General features: G+C 40.4%; 1 protein-coding gene across 5 annotated transcripts in view; it reads right to left on the reverse strand.

The window, feature by feature from the left end:
- Positions 1-16,654, reverse strand: part of Itpr (Inositol 1,4,5,-trisphosphate receptor) — a 1,013,977-nt gene that overhangs the window by 553,286 nt on the left and 444,037 nt on the right. For all 5 annotated transcript variants that reach the window (XM_067141353.2, XM_067141352.2, XM_067141351.2 and 2 more), the window contains exons 23-24: positions 1,730-1,930; positions 1,531-1,646 (exon numbers count right to left, since the gene is read on the reverse strand). In XM_067141353.2, the coding sequence (XP_066997454.1) occupies positions 1,531-1,646; positions 1,730-1,930 (317 nt within the window). The remainder of the gene's footprint in view (positions 1-1,530; positions 1,647-1,729; positions 1,931-16,654) is intronic.

The raw sequence follows: 16,654 nt of genomic DNA on the forward strand, positions 1-16,654 counted from the left end.
ACTACAGATCAGATAGTGGTCTGTATCATCGAAAAATCTGCGGAAAACTCGTACATTCCTAACAGATTTCCTGAATCCAAAGTCTGTTAAGATATAGTCTATTATGGATCTGGTACCCCTAGCCTCCCATGTGTAGCGGTGAATAGCCTTAAGCTTAAAGAATGTATTCATAACAGCTAAACCCATACCAGCACAGAAGTCCAGCAAACGTTTCCCATTCCCATTAGCTTCCATATGTTCCCCACATTTACCAATCACCCTTTCGTATCCTTCAGTTCTATCCCCAACTCTCGCATTGAAATCGCCCATTAGCACTATTCTGTCCTTGCTGTTGACCCTGACCACGATGTCACTCAATGCTTCATAAAACTTGTCAACTTCATCCTCATCTGCACCCTCACATGGTGAATACACGGACACAATTCTAGTCCTAATTCCTCCAACTGACAAATCTACCCACATCATTCATCATCATCATATGTAACTTTTTTAAGGTTACAACAAACAGTACTGAATAGGTTTGCTTTTGTTTTACACTATATTATCACAGATATACAACACACCATTCATGCACCCCAGAATGAATAACGGGGTTGTTTAGATTACGGCCCCCCATTCTATAATACCACATGTAGTTCCAGTATGGCCAGTGTGAATCCATGATGGAACGTTCCGCCCACTTGCACATCTATGAATGCAAACACAGGCATTACTTTGTCTAAGACAGAAACGACTTTAATGAATGAACAGAACAGCACAGCACTACCTCAATTCACATCTCCAGTACACACTCTCCTGACACCATCGGAGACATTCATAATGAACAGGTGTCAGGGTTAATGTAGCAGAGGAACACGAGAATGTAAACCTACATCCATAAAAGATTGTTTTCTGTTCATGCAGACACATGGGAAACCACAGTGGCTCTGACTGCACATGCAGCTGCTGTTTCTGTAAGTTAGGGGAGCCTGAATAATCCTTCTGATCAAGTGCTCATCAGTGCAACGAGGTGGCACCGGTGGGGCAAGGCGTCTGTGGGAACCCTCTGTTTCCCATTTTCACCACAACGAGCGAACTAATGATATGTCATGCACCAAGTAAGTGGCAATTCTGCAGAACATCCAGCCACACTCTCTGAGTTCCACTATACAGCCACACTCAAAGTCATTTAATTGTTCAACTGGTGCTTGTCATCATCTTCCAGACATTGAAGATACACTCTGATTAAAATGCAATGGAATCCCACAGCCAACTGCACTTGTTGTGTTGTCAGACGACCTACAATAAGAGATTGGTCTCATGGCTGCATACAAGTGCAGATGAGTGGTGCCCTCCCACATACAATCAGTATGCCCTGTACTCACATACAGTTTGTGTTGTAAAAAATGTTTGGATGAAGTTTACTAGGTGTTCTTCAATGCATTTCTGCTAGTGTTTGTTCAAATGCAATTCTATCTGTATTCACCACAGCCCAGATTTCCCCACTATCAGAGAATTTCTTTCAAGAATAATGTTTTCAATTTGGCTCACCTCAGAGCACTGCTTTCATCCATACGATGCCTCATTGACCTCATCATTTCAACAAATTGATTGAAAGATGATTTATCATTGTAGAACACAAGCACATCTTCTCCAGCATTCACCAGCTGCAAAATAATACCTTCATTTTAACATTTTTCACATAGACATTTCAAAAACATCATATAAATAATGCTGATAACAGACTTACTTCTTGCATAACCATGTCCTGACATTTCCTTATGAACTGATTTTCTGCTTTTACAATTGTCTGCAAGAACTTTAGATACTGAACATGTCGACCATGTGTTTCAATGCAATGAACAAAGTGCTGGATCACCTTCTCGTTTACTTCATTACAGAGTGTGGAATTATCTTGAAATATACTTCGCACAGTTTGAGCTTCTCGAATCTGGAATTAAACATATAAAAAACAAATAAACTAATAAGGTATATATTATATCTTGTACTTCATCTCAATAATATACTAATTAAGAAAGTGAAGGAGATAGCATTTCTCCATAATTAAATGCAACTGAATTCATTCATATGTTTAAGTTTCAAAACACACTGAAAAAAAGATTTTGCAAAAGACTGGCATACCCAGACAAAATCTATGGTACAAAATAATATCTTGATGTCATCTCAAACAAGGAATGTGTATGGAGAAAGCACAAAAGTTGAAACTTTCTTATTTATAACCAGCAGTGTATAAGCAATGAGGAGAAAAAGAAAGAAAAACAAACTGGAACGCACTTAACCCATGTAACAATAACACAAGAGATACCTATGATCATGATGCCCCTGGCAGTACCTCTAATCACAATTTTATCATAAAACCCACCATCAATTACTATTTTCCAATAGTATAATTACATCCCATTTTAGATTTGTAATCAATATGATGCAACTCATATCCATGTTAGCAAGGCTAATTAATCATTTCAACAAACCATACATCTTTATCCAGAACTTTGAAGTGCCACATAATAGATATGCATATTTCTAATAAAATAAAATAATTAGAAAAGACCTGAAGGAATACCTTGAATTGGTGGCAAACATAAATGACAGGTTGATTAAGGTCAGATTGAGACTTGACACTGGTGTTACAGATATAATTCAAGGGTATGCTCCACGAACATCTACAGGAATACCTTGAATATCTGGAAGGCCATATACAGGACAACCAAGTTGTGATCATAGGAGTCATGAATGCCCAAGTAGGTCAGGAAAGAAAAAGAGACAGAAGATTATAGGTACATTTGGATATGGGAAGAGAAACAAGGCTGGAGATATTTTGGTAGACTTTTGTAGAAGAAATGAGCTGATCATCGGTAACGCATGGTTTCGAAAGAAAAACAGTCAGAAAATAACAAGATATAATTGGAATAACAAAATCAAAACTCTCATAGATTACATTTTGGTCGAGAAAGGTAACAGGAAAATTTTGGTAGATGTAACAGCCCTCCCAAGTGAATCTTTCGAAGGAGATCACAGAGTTGTGATAGCTAAGTTAAAGATGGGAAAGATACAAAAGATGACTGAGATTAGGCAGAGAAAGCTAAGGGTGTGGAAATTGCAAGAGAAGGAAATAAAGGAAGAGTTCCGGACACACATTAAAACAAGTATACCTAAGGAAGACATCAGAAGGGTCGATGAAGAATGGGCATACTTTAAAACAGTCATGGTCGAGTCTGCAGAAAAGACCTGTGGAAGAGTATCAGGCAGGAAGAAAGATCAAGAAACGCCCTGGTGGAATGACAGGGTAAAAGATATAGTTAAAAGGAAGAAACAAGCTTGGAAAAGATGGCTGAGACACAGAACAGAATGCAAAACAGAATACAGGTTGTGCAAGAAGGAGTGCTCCAGGGTGGTTCAAGAAGAGAAAAAGAAATGCTGGCAAAAATTCACGGAATCTCTGGAAGAAGATACAACCAGACACAAAAAGACATTTTAAAAAGCAGAAAAACCCAGGAGAAGGTGCTAACTTCATTAAAAATGAACAGGAGTAAGTGATGAGATGACACAGAAGCAGAATATATTGCAGAGGTGGGAAAAATATTTTGAAAATCTTTACAACGTGCAAAATACCTCGGTACAAGGAGAAATCGAAGAATCAGATTTATTGCAGATGAAAGATAAGGAAAACGAGGTGTCCATGGCAGAGATTGAGTGGGCCACTAAAAGAATGAAACGAGGCAAGGCAGCTGGAATTGACGAGGTCACCATAGAAATGATAATAGCAGCAGGAGAAGTTGGTCTACGGTGGTTGTATAGACTCTTCCGAGTGATATGGAGAGAAAAGACTGTTCCAAAAGAGTGGACGAAAGGGGTCATTATACCAATTTTCAAGAACGTAGACAGGAAGCAATGTGAAAATTACAGAGGAGTGACACTGATACCTCATACAGCTAAAATCCTTGAAAGAATCTTGGATAGACGAATAAGACACAGTAAAGGGAAAATTGGCAGAACACCAGAATGGATTCAGAAGAGGTAGGTCCACAAGTGACCCAATATTTACATTGTGTCAAATGATGGAGAGGTATTGGGCATATGGAAAGGACATGGTAGTAACGTTTCTAGATACTGAAAAGGCATATGACAGTGTCCCAAGGAATTTGGTATGGAAAACATTGACAGAGGCACAGATTAGGAATGAAACAATGCAGATTGTAATAGCATTGTATCAAAATTGCAAAAGCTGTGTTAGAACCAAAGTGGGTCAAACTGAAGGTTCAGAGTTGAGACACGCTTAAGACAGGGAAGTGTATTGTCTCCCTTACTCTTCATTATCATGGATGGAATTCTACATACTATCAAGGAGAAGATGATGGGCGAGCAAGTAAAGTCCATGCTCTTTGCTGATGACATTGTAGTTTGGGGAGATAATGAAGAGGAAGTACAGACACATGTTGATTTATGGAATGTGGAGATAAGAAATTTTGGAATGAAGATTAGTACTGTGAAAAGTAAGACTTTGATCATGACAAGAGGTAACAAGAAAATCCAGGAGAGTGATAAAAATAGGAAATGAACCTCTTGAAGTAGTGAAAAATTTAAAATATTTGGGCAGCGTGATATCACAAGGTGGAAATTTGGATGGAGAAATTGACTTAAGAATATAGCAGTATGCAAGTTTCTACCAGTGTGTGAGAGACATAGTATGGAACAAAGAGGTGCCAATAAAGTGCAAGAAGGTTTTATACTCGTCCTATTATAAAGCAATACTGACCTATGCCTCAGCAGCCTGGACGTTAACTAAGCAGAACCAAAGTAAGATACAAGCAGATGAAATGAGGTTCTTGAGGAGCGTACAGGGAAAGACAAGACGAGATAGCATACAAAATGAGGAAATAAGGAGAAACATAGGAGTGTGTAAACTTCAAGAAGAGATTGATATAGCAAAGCTAAAATGGTTTGGACAGATGATGAGAATGCCAGGAGAGAGAATACCAAAGAGAACATTCATAGATACAGAGACTGCAAAGAGGCCTAGGGGATGTCCTAGAGTGAGATGGAGGAGCTCTGTTGTGGACTGTACTGCAAATAGAGGAGTCGATAGCAATGAAGTACTAGAAGAGGAATGGTGGAAAGATCGAGTAAGGTGGAGGGCTTTAATACACTACCCTACCCAGAGAGAATCTGGAAAAGGGAAGAAGAAGAAGAAGAAGAAGAAGAAGAAGAAGAAGAAGAAGAAGAAGAAGAAGAAGAAGAAGAAGAATTATTCTACTAAAAACACCACATTACTTGAGAGCAATTATTGTCCATCAAGCAATATCTTAGATTGGCTCTCGATGTGATCGATGGACCCAGCTTCAACTCTACAAAATAAATTGATCATTTAAGTTCACTTATTAGCAGAACCAGTTCTGTATTTATTTCATTTGGAACAGGGGTCGGGAACATGTTGTTCACCAGACCATTTCAGGTAGCCTGTGGAGAAACTTCAGTAGAAAGGTGGTTTGGGTGCTCCCAAGCAATAACCACCAAGTTGCGATTTTTACCACAGGAAAGAAGCACATGATGGACAGATAAGCATCCATTTGCAACTACCTTCTTATGTGGCCGAGTCCATATGCATGCACATTTCAAACTCGGAAGCTGGAAGTCAGAACTGAACTGGTGTATGCAATTGCTGTTACCGTGCGCTGTTTTGCGGCTTTAATTTTCCTAGAAGTTGCCTCTGAATACCATATGCTGAACACAGAAGCTGTACCTGGGAAGGGAATAAACATACTGAGTGACGAGACGTTGTAGAGAGCGGACAGTAGTGTTTTCGTAGTTATTTTCCAAGTTCCAGCCAAATCCGAGAGGAAGCAGTGTCTGCAATGAATTATCTCGAAGCAGAAAATGCTACAAACTGCTCTTGTGCTATTCTGGATGCACTACAAACCTACAATGTGCCGTATGATGCCCTGAATGTGTTTATCATTGACAGAGCTCCATATATGATCCCGCTCACTTTATGCATATGCAGTGCTGCGTCAATTAGTTTAGCTTAGTTGGCAACTGCTGGGTCACAGTAATGTCGGATTTGAATAATGTAGTAACAATGGTGAAGTCTGCATTTTTGAGCACAAGAAAGTTGTATTTACACTTCTTAAAGTCTCACTATGGGGATTCAAAGGAAGCAAAGCTTTTTTCCTTCACCTGTCCTAACTCGGTAGAACAGCTGCTTTCATGCTGTCTTCTACTTCAATGGGTACTTTCAAGACATTGTCGCACTTTTTAAGTTGTCTAACAAGAAAGATTTCAACAAATGTGTCATTAAGCACCTAAAACGTATCACGGACCCAGAAAGCGCATAAACTTCATTCACATAAGGTCTTTGTCAAGGATCATGCAGTCGAGGCCTCAGTATCCAACCTCTCATTTGATTTACCCCAAATTTCGTACCCTTGAGGTAACTTTTTCTGCAATCTGTGAGCGTACCTGCAACTAAAAATGCCTTGGTTATTATCACACTTTTAGAGCAAGCTGCAAGCAAACACATTTTTGTCAAAGTGACTCCTCCTTCAAACAGCAAGCTAGGGACCTTGAAAGTCAAAGAACCCAATCACAATAATTTTGTTGCAATTTCTCAAGCTTGGTATCCTAAAAATGTAATCTTGAATGACCAGGAAGCAGTTGAGGTTGAGAAAAGTGTTTGTGCATAAATTTTTTCACAAAAGGAAATCTGGTATGATTGCAGTTGCCTCAGAGTTGCAATTTATAATCAACTGAAGGAAGGCAGGAAATGTGACACCATGCTTGCATTAACCAGGGTGCAGTCAAAGTTATCTGCATTTGCTAAATAATTTTGTTTTGATTTATTGTGGACCCCAACAAACAATGTTAACAACACCTTACTTGTAGATCCCAACAAACAATGTTAACAATTATTATTATTATTATTATTATTATTATTATTATTATTATTATTATTATTATTATTATTATTATTAAGCGTATGGAATTTACAGAATGGACAAGTATATACAATATTATACAAAAGAAAAACCTGCAAAGAATACATGGTAAGTAGGGAACAATTACACATGGATATCTGAATTGTTCATCCACTGCACTAGGGATTCTGAGACATCAACAAAGTTTTTCCGGTCTCCACCATAAGCACACAGAGGGCATTCGTCCATTATATGATGCATGGTCTGGACTAAAGCACCACAATCACATACTGGAGAGTCCCCGAAGCCCCACTGGTGAAGGGAGAATGCAGATCTTCCACAATTAGTGCGAAACCTGTTTAGTGATGCCCACGTTCTTCTTGGCAAACTGAAACCAGCTGGGGCGTGGTTTGGATTAAAGAGGCTTGGTCACTCCGGAGCTGTACGAATCCATTGCTCTTTCCATTCTTCTTTTAAATTGAAACCAGCATCCATTAGATTCTTAGCTGTTTTCATTGGTGGCTTATGGGATTTCAGTCTTTGTCTCCAGAGATCTGCAACATCTCTGTGGATAGGTAGAGTTGGATTGGACATGATCTTATCATATTCTTGAACAAGGGCTCTTGAACTTTGCAGGCTTGGTGGAGCCCAGTGCGTTGCAGTAGGCTTCAGAGTACCAGAGATGATACGCATGGTGGTGTTAAGTTGTACATAGACTTTCTTCACGTGGCAACTGTTAAGCCATACTGAAGAGCAGTATTCAGCTGCAGAATACACAAGGCCCCAAGCCCAGTGCATCGTAATGTGTCCACTGAAGCAACCCATGAAGTTCCACACAATTTAAACAGAATATTATTACGTGATCTCAACTTAGATCCGAGGTTTTCAAGATGCTTTCTATAAGATAGGGTTTGGTCAAGCGTTACCCCGAGGTACTTTGGATTAGGATTGTGCTTTAGCACTGAGCCATTGAAGCATACTTGGAGTTTTGTATTAGCCAACTTCTTGTGGAGATGGAGGCAAGCAGATTCTGTCTTATTCATTCTCGGTTGTAGTCTCCAGTTTCGGAAGTAACAGCTAAGTGTATTCAGGTCAGACGTCAGGATGGCCTCGGCATGGCTGAGATCTGGATGTTAAATGGCAATGGCTAGGTCGTCTGCATAAGAAAATTTTAATGATTTTGTCTCAGGGATATCCGATATGTAGAGACTGAATAGAAGAGGTGCCAATACTGATCCCTGGGGAAGGCCATTTTTTAGTTTCCTAAGACGACTAATGTCATCATACATGACGACACAGAAGAGCCTTTCGGTTAGCATATTGTTGATCAGTGTGGTTATAGTTTTGCAAGGGATAACTCGTTGCAGCTTCAACATCAACCCTTGCCTCCACACAGTATCATATGCAGCCTTTAGATCTACAAAGACTACAGATGTTTTAGTACTCCTTTGAAAACCAGCCTCAATGTGAGTTGTTAGTGCTAGCACCTGGTCAACACAGCTTCGGTTCTGCTTGAATCCAGCTTGCTCTACTGGGATCACTTCATTAATGGCCAAACTAATTCTATTGTACACAAGTCTCTCAAGGAGTTTATAGCAAACACTCAGCAATGCTATTGGTCGGTAGCTATCGACTTGGTCTTCCGGTTTACCGGGTTTCAGAACTGCAATCTTGCTTACCCAGAATTCACATGGCAGATGTTACGTTACAAGGTTACATTGTTGAAAAATGTTGACAGTGAACATGTTTTATCACATCTGTAGGTGGTTTGAAAAGTTCTCAGAATGTACTAGAATTAAGTACCTTACCTCGGTAGAACTGCGTTTATTTTTCAACATAGTCTCCCTGTAGACTAATGCATTTGGTCCAGCGATGTTCCAATGCCTTGATCCCATCTCGAAAATGAGATTCCTCCAGGCCTGAAAAATACCTCTCTAATTCCGCTGTCAGTTCTTCACTTGTAAAAAATCTCCGTCCACCGAGGAAAATTTTCAGCTTGGGGAATAGATGAAAGTCTGATGGTGCCAAATCAGGTGAATAAGATGGAAATGGCAACAATTCGTACCCCAGTTCATGAAGTTTTGCCATGGCAATAACACTTGTGTGCGGCGGAGCGTTGTCCTGATGAAAGATGACTTTTCCTTGCCAAACCAGGCCTTGTTTCGTGTATCTTTTCCTGTAGTTGGTCTAGGAGGTTTGCATAGTATTGCCCTGTAATTGTTTGGCCAGCAGGAAGATAATTTATCAGCAGAATGCCTTTTGCAACCCAGAAAACTGGGCCATGACCTCTCCGGCCGAACGCACTGCCTTTGCTTTCTTTGGTGGTGGTGAATCAGCATGTTTCCACTGCTTTGACTGCTGTTTTGTCTCTGGGGTATAGTAGTGGACCCAAGTTTCACCTGTAGTCACAAACGGGCGCAAAAAATCTTGTTGGTTGCACTGCAAACGGGCCAGACTTTGTTCGGACATTTCCAATCTGGTGCGTTTATTGTCCAATGTCAAGAGCCGCGGCACCCATCTTGCGGATAATTTTTTCATACCCAATTCTTCGGTTAAAATATAATATACCCATTCAGAAGACATCCCTACAGCTTCAGCAATTACCCGCACTTTCAGTCGACGATCCTCCATGACCATTTTATGCACTTTTGCGATAAATTCTGGGGTCGTAACACTTTTTGGCCGTCCACTACGCGGATCATCATCCAAGCTCTCCCGACCAAATTTAAACTCGCTGGTCCACTTGGCAACAGTTCAAAATGAAGGAGCAGAGTCCCCCAGTGTGTTCTGAAAGTCGGCATGAATTTCCTTTGCTTTCATACCTTTCTTTACACAGTATTTAATTACTGCTCGAATCTCAGTTTTTTCCATAGTCACAAATCACTACGCGGGAACAACAACAAAGAGTTGTCACTACCACACTCCTGCAGCTAGAGAACTGACGCGCCACGTGTTCACTCACAAAGGATGTGTGATTATTGAGCGGGAACCTCGTTGCTCTAGCACTGACATCTAGCGGTGATTCCGAGAACTTTTCAAACCGTCCTCGCAATAGCGCAGTGGTTACAGACAGAAGGCACAACTTGAAAAAAAAGGGGAAACAATGCAAAACTTCTTACGATACTTTCATTTGACCAGCTTGTAGATTTGAGCAGTATTGTGTCACGTCCGTAAATAATTAAATTTTAGAATTAAAAAAAAAGAAAAGAATGCTAAATGTGCTTATTTTGATTCTTTTTGAATAAACACTTATTTTCAGAAGAAAAAAAGCTAATTTTTCCAGTCCCTACTTATGGAAGCTATCAATTTAACAAGAGGCGAAGGGAGAGCTCTGAAGGAACTTAGAGATGATTCTGAACCGACCATTCTCTCAGCTGATAAGGGTAATGCGACAGTGGTTATGGACACTGACGAGTATAAGAATAAGATCTCGGCTATATGGTCAGAGCCTGTTTACAGACTGAGCTCACGTGACCCCACCACTCGTGTGTCCAATGCCATAGTAAAGCTCTTAAGGCAATCTTCAATTCCAAAAGAGGAGGCTAAACATCTGCCACCTAGATTATATGGACTGCCTAAGATCCATAAAAAATATGTTCCCCTCAGACCTTTTGTTAGTGCTATAGGTTCTCCTACGTATGCTCTGGTTAAATACCTAAGCAAATTGCTCCAGCCACACATAGGACGTACTGAATCATATGTCAGGGACTCTCGGTATTTCGTCAACAAGCTGTCAACCATAACCCTTCAACCTAATGCACTTTTGGTGAGTTTTGATGTGGAGTCCTTGTTCACTAAAGTGCCGATTGACTCGATCATGTCTCTCAATGAACACCTGTTCCCTGAGGACATTACTAAGCTATTTTACCACTGCATGACTTCCAGCTATTTCTTGTGGGATGGGAATTTTTATGAACAGACGGATGGAGTAGCTATGGGAAGTCCACTTTCACCCATAGTAGTAAATTTCTTTATGGAGCATTTTGAGGAGGAGGCTATTGCTTTGGTGCCCGTCAAACCTATGATATGGTGGAGGTATGTTGATGATGCATTTGTGGTCTAGACAGAAGGTCCTGAGAAACTTCATCTATTTCCAAACCACATAAATCAGCAACATCCTTCAATAAAATTCACTATGGAGATGGAGTCGGAAAGATGCCTTCCTTTCTTGGATGTTCTAGTAAGAAAGAAGCTAGACGGCTCCTTAGGACATACCGTCTACCCACACAAATCGCTATCATCATGCAGATTCTCACCACTATCCAGCACAAAAACAAGGCATTCTCATGACACTCGCCAAGAGGGCGAGACAAATTTGTGAGCCATCACATATCCAGGTGGAGATGGACACGCTCAAAGTCGCATTCAAGGGTAATGGTTACAGTGATTTGCAGATTCATAGAGCCCTGCATCCCAGAGAAATGACCAAGCAAAGCTCACAGACAGAAGAAATGAAGGGAACTGCCTACTCGCCTTACATTCACAACACCACAGATCGAATTGCCAACACAATTGCTCACAGTCTGAGTAAAACCAAGGACAAATTGTCCCCACTTTTACATCCTGGGGTATACGAAATTCCCTGTACTTGCGGTAAGGTATACATCGGCCAAAGAACACGAACGTAATATTCGTCTCAACCAAGCAGACAAATCGGCAATAGCTGAGCATGCTCTATCGTCGGGTCATGATGTCATGTTCCAAGATGCTTGAGCTCTTACCCACACCAGACACTACAGGTCCAGGATTATACGGGAAGCTGTTGAAATATGCAAAAATCCTAACAATTTCAACAGGGCTATCAATTGAGTAATACCTGGTTGCCAGCCATTAAGAATTTACATAGGTAGTTCCCTTCCCTGTCCTTTCACTACTGTTGTTTTGTCTCTGTGTTTTCCAAATTTGTGCTTTCCTCGTCGCCAGATGTTTCATTTCAGGCTTGTGTCTATAACATACACCTGTCAATGTCATAGGTACACACGTTATATGAACCGGTTAGACTGATTCTATGGTTCCGTCAGTTTCCTCTTCGAATGCCAGCGTTGTGTCACGTCCTGGGAGCCATCTGGTGGCGAATGAAGGTACCATTTCCACTTCTATTATAACGTCTAAATTTTAAAGAGTCATTGTTTAAGAAGCCTTTCTCGTGGACAGTCAAGATTTCTTCTGAGGACGCAGAGCACAGTTCTCTGCAAAACGTAAAGAATTTCACCTTATTTTCTTGACACAGCATAAGCCCAAAAGTCTATACAGTATCATGTCTATTTTCAAGGTATTCACATACAGCTTCCCAAATGCTGAAGGCTGTTACTTATAAGAGTACTCAATATGAAATGAATCGTGTAGTTTCAAAAACCCCTATCTCCAATTTTCACGAAAATGGAGATAAAGATTGATTTGATTTTGCTGTGGGCATGTCCACCGCTGTATACTATTAGTACGCATCAAAACCCGCTCTAACAGTTCGAAATTCAATGTCAAAGTACGGGGTTATTTTCATATTCCGCCATCTCCAACGCCTTGCGCTCGGCGATAGATAACATAACCCGCCATCTCCGCCGGCCAATAGGAAGGCAATACGTAACCATGTGTTAGGCGCGTGAGGAGCTCTTGGCGCGACAGTGAGGAAGCATTTGTGTTGACACAGTGTCGTGTATTGTCTATTACTAATGGATTCACCTCATAAATGTATTGAGAAGTGTAGCCCTGGCAAGGGTAGGAAGAAATTACGTAACGAACAGCAGTGGAAATGCAAGGAAGCAAAAATATCAAGGTATGTTTTCTTATAGTAACATTATGTTATTACGTTCCTCTCTTGTGAGCATAATTGTAGAACTGTATCAGAAACTGCACTTTTAGAATAAGCTTTAGAAAACATGTATTGCTGCATGAAGTCGGCGCGCGGTGTTGTGCCGGATCGGTCGTTCTCCTGTCACAAAAATGGCCGCAGTTCGAATCTCGGCCAGTGCACGTTCGATTCCTGAAAGCCCGTACTATTGTGGCTTTGTGCAGCTTCTGATATTACATTCTATGGTCGCGTTGAGAAGCGAACTTCCCTTTCATTTTCTATTCAGGCCATTCATAAATACCTATGATATTTTAGTAAACATACATATTCTCGTAAGTGAAAAGGGTGTTTATTACACAGGTACTCGTCGGCTGGACCTCCTGTCACACCAATGTGCGGCCATAAATCCAAGGCCTACCAGTGCGGAGATATTTCTTTGTTGGATGTGAAGAAGTTTCATTCGGTATTCTACTCTACAGCATCAAAACTGCAGCAGGATAGTTTCATTATCAAGCATGTTTCTTGCATACTAGTGGCGAGACGCAGGCCGGGTAACAGTATCAGGTCCGGAAAAGCTCACACATTCAAGTACACTATTCGGAAATGGGATGGAACGATGGTACCAGTTTGCCGAGAAGCATTTATGGGAGCTCTCCTATTGAAGAAGGACAGAATTCAAGGGGTACTAAAGCGTCATTTTGAATCTGGGGGAATGTCTGTGGAGAGAAGAGGGGGAGACAGAAGAAGCTATGCCAGTAAACCAAAACGTGAGCCCATCTGTAAATTTATTGAATTGTTTCGTGCTAAAGAGCCGCACTACTGCCGTACCAAGTCAGCGGCACGTATGTACCTGCCATGTGAACTAAATATCAAAGAAATGTGGAGACAATGAAATACCACTGTTGAACCTGAATTGCAGGCAAAGCACGCCTTCTTCAGGAAGATCTTGAATCGTAACTATAATACTGGTTTCGGAAGTCCGAAGACAGATGATTGCTCAACTTGCTCACAAATAGACGAGGAACTAAAAAATTGCACATCAGAACGTGCAAAAGTTGCCCTGCAGACCAAGAAATGAGTCCACAAGTTAAAATACAGTGCATTATACGAATATTTAAGAAAAGAAGATGAGTCTATTCAGTCTGTTTCCTTTGATTGTCAGAAGAACATGCTATTGCCCAAGCTAAATGACCAAAGTGCTTACTTCAGCAGGCAAATAAATGTGTACAACTTCACCGTAGTGTTTGGAAGCTCTAAGACGTCAATGACGCACGAAAATGTGATGATCTATTCATGGAATGAACCTGACTTTCGTAGAGGTGCAAATGAAATTGCAAGTTGTTTGTTTCATGCTCTCAACAGCATTGATCTGTCACAAAAAAACTGTATGCCTATTTGCAGATGGATGCGGCAGACAAAATAAAAACAGTATTCTTGTGGGTATGGTTAGTAAGTGGCTTCTATATGCACCAGTGAATATGAAAGAAGTTGAAATTTACTTTCCTGTAGTTGGTCATTCGTTTTTGCATGTATAGAGAAAGTTGTTCGAAAAAGAGAAGTTATCCTTAAGCCAGAGGTATACAACAATATTTTCAGTGGACATGGGAAGCTTCTCCAGCCTGGTTGTGAAGTACCAATATTTGACTGGAAGACTGCTGTTCGGCATGTTTTGAAACCTGTCGGCTCGTGGCATTTTCAGTTCAGTCCTGCGAAAAGAATTTGTCTAAAAAGGAAGAAAAGCAATATATTGGTACAAGGGGAAGTTGCTTACCATTGCACATTTGGCCAGTCAAAGAGTGTGTTAAAGAGAGGCAAAACCTTTTCTGGACTGGTTCCACAGTTAATCGAAAAAGGCAATGTTCCATTAAACAATGCAAAAGTGAAGGATGTGTGCAGATTGGTTGAGAAACATTATAGGGCTAGATGGAGGGAGCTTGCAGATCTCCAGTTTTGTGTTTCGCTGGAAACACGACAGGCTGAACATCGTTGCAGTATGACTGAAGAGCAAGAGGGAGAAGAATACTGTGAACCAAGAGATGACTCCGTATCCTTGTTGTATTAGATTGCAATAATATGATTATGTTTTTATTCTTCAGAGACAAAACCATTCCATCTCAATGAACATTTAAACATTTAAACATTTTTTACTGTATTTCATGTTTTCAATTCGTTTTCCATCTCAGTGTGCTACATAGATGTTAGTAAGTGAAGTAAACAAAGTTTCTTTGAGCATTAGACAGTAAGGGTATGTTTGCAATATCCATGTTTACTTTCAAACCCCGCCATGTCCACCTGTGACTTTCAAAACCCCTATGTTCTAGATAAATATTGCCCTAGTACAAAAATGTAGAGATGAAATTGCATACATTTCGTGTATTTTGTTCAATATGAGCTAATTAAAGCAAAAGTAAAGAAAATGTTAAAAAGGAGTGTAAAATGCAGTCATGGCAGTTTTTTGCCCTTCCTGAAAAATTTATTTTCTTGGAGATAGGGGTTTTTGAAACTACACGACTCAAATCAAAGCTGAGGATGCAGGTGTGAAATTAATGTTACTTAGGCACTTTTGATACTTGCATAGAGAACTATTATGGTTTTTGTGGATATACGAGTATATAGCCATATATCGGAAATGAAACATTAAAATTTGTACGTGTATTGACCGAAAACATGTTCAATTCACATAAATAATTTATTTATGATAATCAATGAATGAATGAATGAATGAATGAATCAATCAATCAATCAATCAATCAATCAATCAATCAATCAATCAGTAGGATGTTCTATCCTGGCAGTTCTGATCCTCACTCAGAGCCTGCAAATCCCTTTCCTGAACAAATTTTGGCCTTTGTTAATGTAGTTTTGACCAATTCCCCTTTCCTTTTCAAAGATATTTCTAAACATCAGGAAGATGATCCTGAATTGAAGGGTATTATTGACAGGATTAAGCCTAGCGAACATTTCAAACCATATGTCATTAAGAATGGTGATCTGTGCTGTCCTGCTCGTGGCCACAGAGACCCCAAAATTGTTGTTCCAGCTAATTTTGTTCCTCCTCTTTTCAAATATTTCCATGAATCCCCTGTCGGCGGACACCTCGGTGTGTTCAAAACTAGAGAGAAAATTCGTAAACATTTCATTTGGAAATCCATGGATGGTGAAATCCGCACCTTGGTCAAATCTTGCAAAACTTGTAATATTAGTAAACCTGCTCCTAATACTCGCCTAGGTATGCTGTCATCTGAGCAAGCTTCTCGCCAGATGGAGAGATTGTTTATGGATTTCAATGGTCCTTTTCCGAGATCACGGACCGGCCATCGTTTCATACTTGTGTGTGTTGATGCTTTCTCGAGTTTCACGTGGCTGTTCCCAACTCGAATGGCTAATGCTAACACTACTATTCCTTGCTTGAAACAGATCTTTGCTTCATTTGGACCCTGTCAATTTTTGTTAAGTGATAATGTTAGATCTTTTACACCTGTGCAATTCTGTAATTTCTGTTTTGACCTATCTATTTCTCATGTAACAACTACCCCTTATTATCCCAGGCCTAATTTTTTTCTTGCTATTTGCTTTACGTCGCACCGACACAGGTAGGTCTTATGGCGACGATGGGATAGGAAAGGCGTAGGAAGTGGAAGGAAGCGGCCGTAGCCTTAATTAAGGTACAGCCCCGGCATTTGCCTGGTGTGAAAATGGGAAACCACGGAAAACCATCTTCAGGGCTGCCGACAGTGGGGCTCGAACCCACTATCTCCCGATTACTGGATACTGGCCGCACTTAAGCGACTGCAGCTATCGAGCTCGGTCCAGGCCTAATTATGCTGAAAGAGTTAATCGGAACCTAAGATCTGCTCTTATTGCCTACCATTCTTCTGACCACTCCAAGTGGGATACATCACTTAACTGGCTATCATTTGCTTTCAAAACTGCTGTTCATGAAAGTCATAAGCAA

This window comes from Anabrus simplex, chromosome 2 (genome assembly GCF_040414725.1).
Source record: "Anabrus simplex isolate iqAnaSimp1 chromosome 2, ASM4041472v1, whole genome shotgun sequence".
Lineage (NCBI taxonomy): Eukaryota > Metazoa > Arthropoda > Insecta > Orthoptera > Tettigoniidae > Anabrus > Anabrus simplex.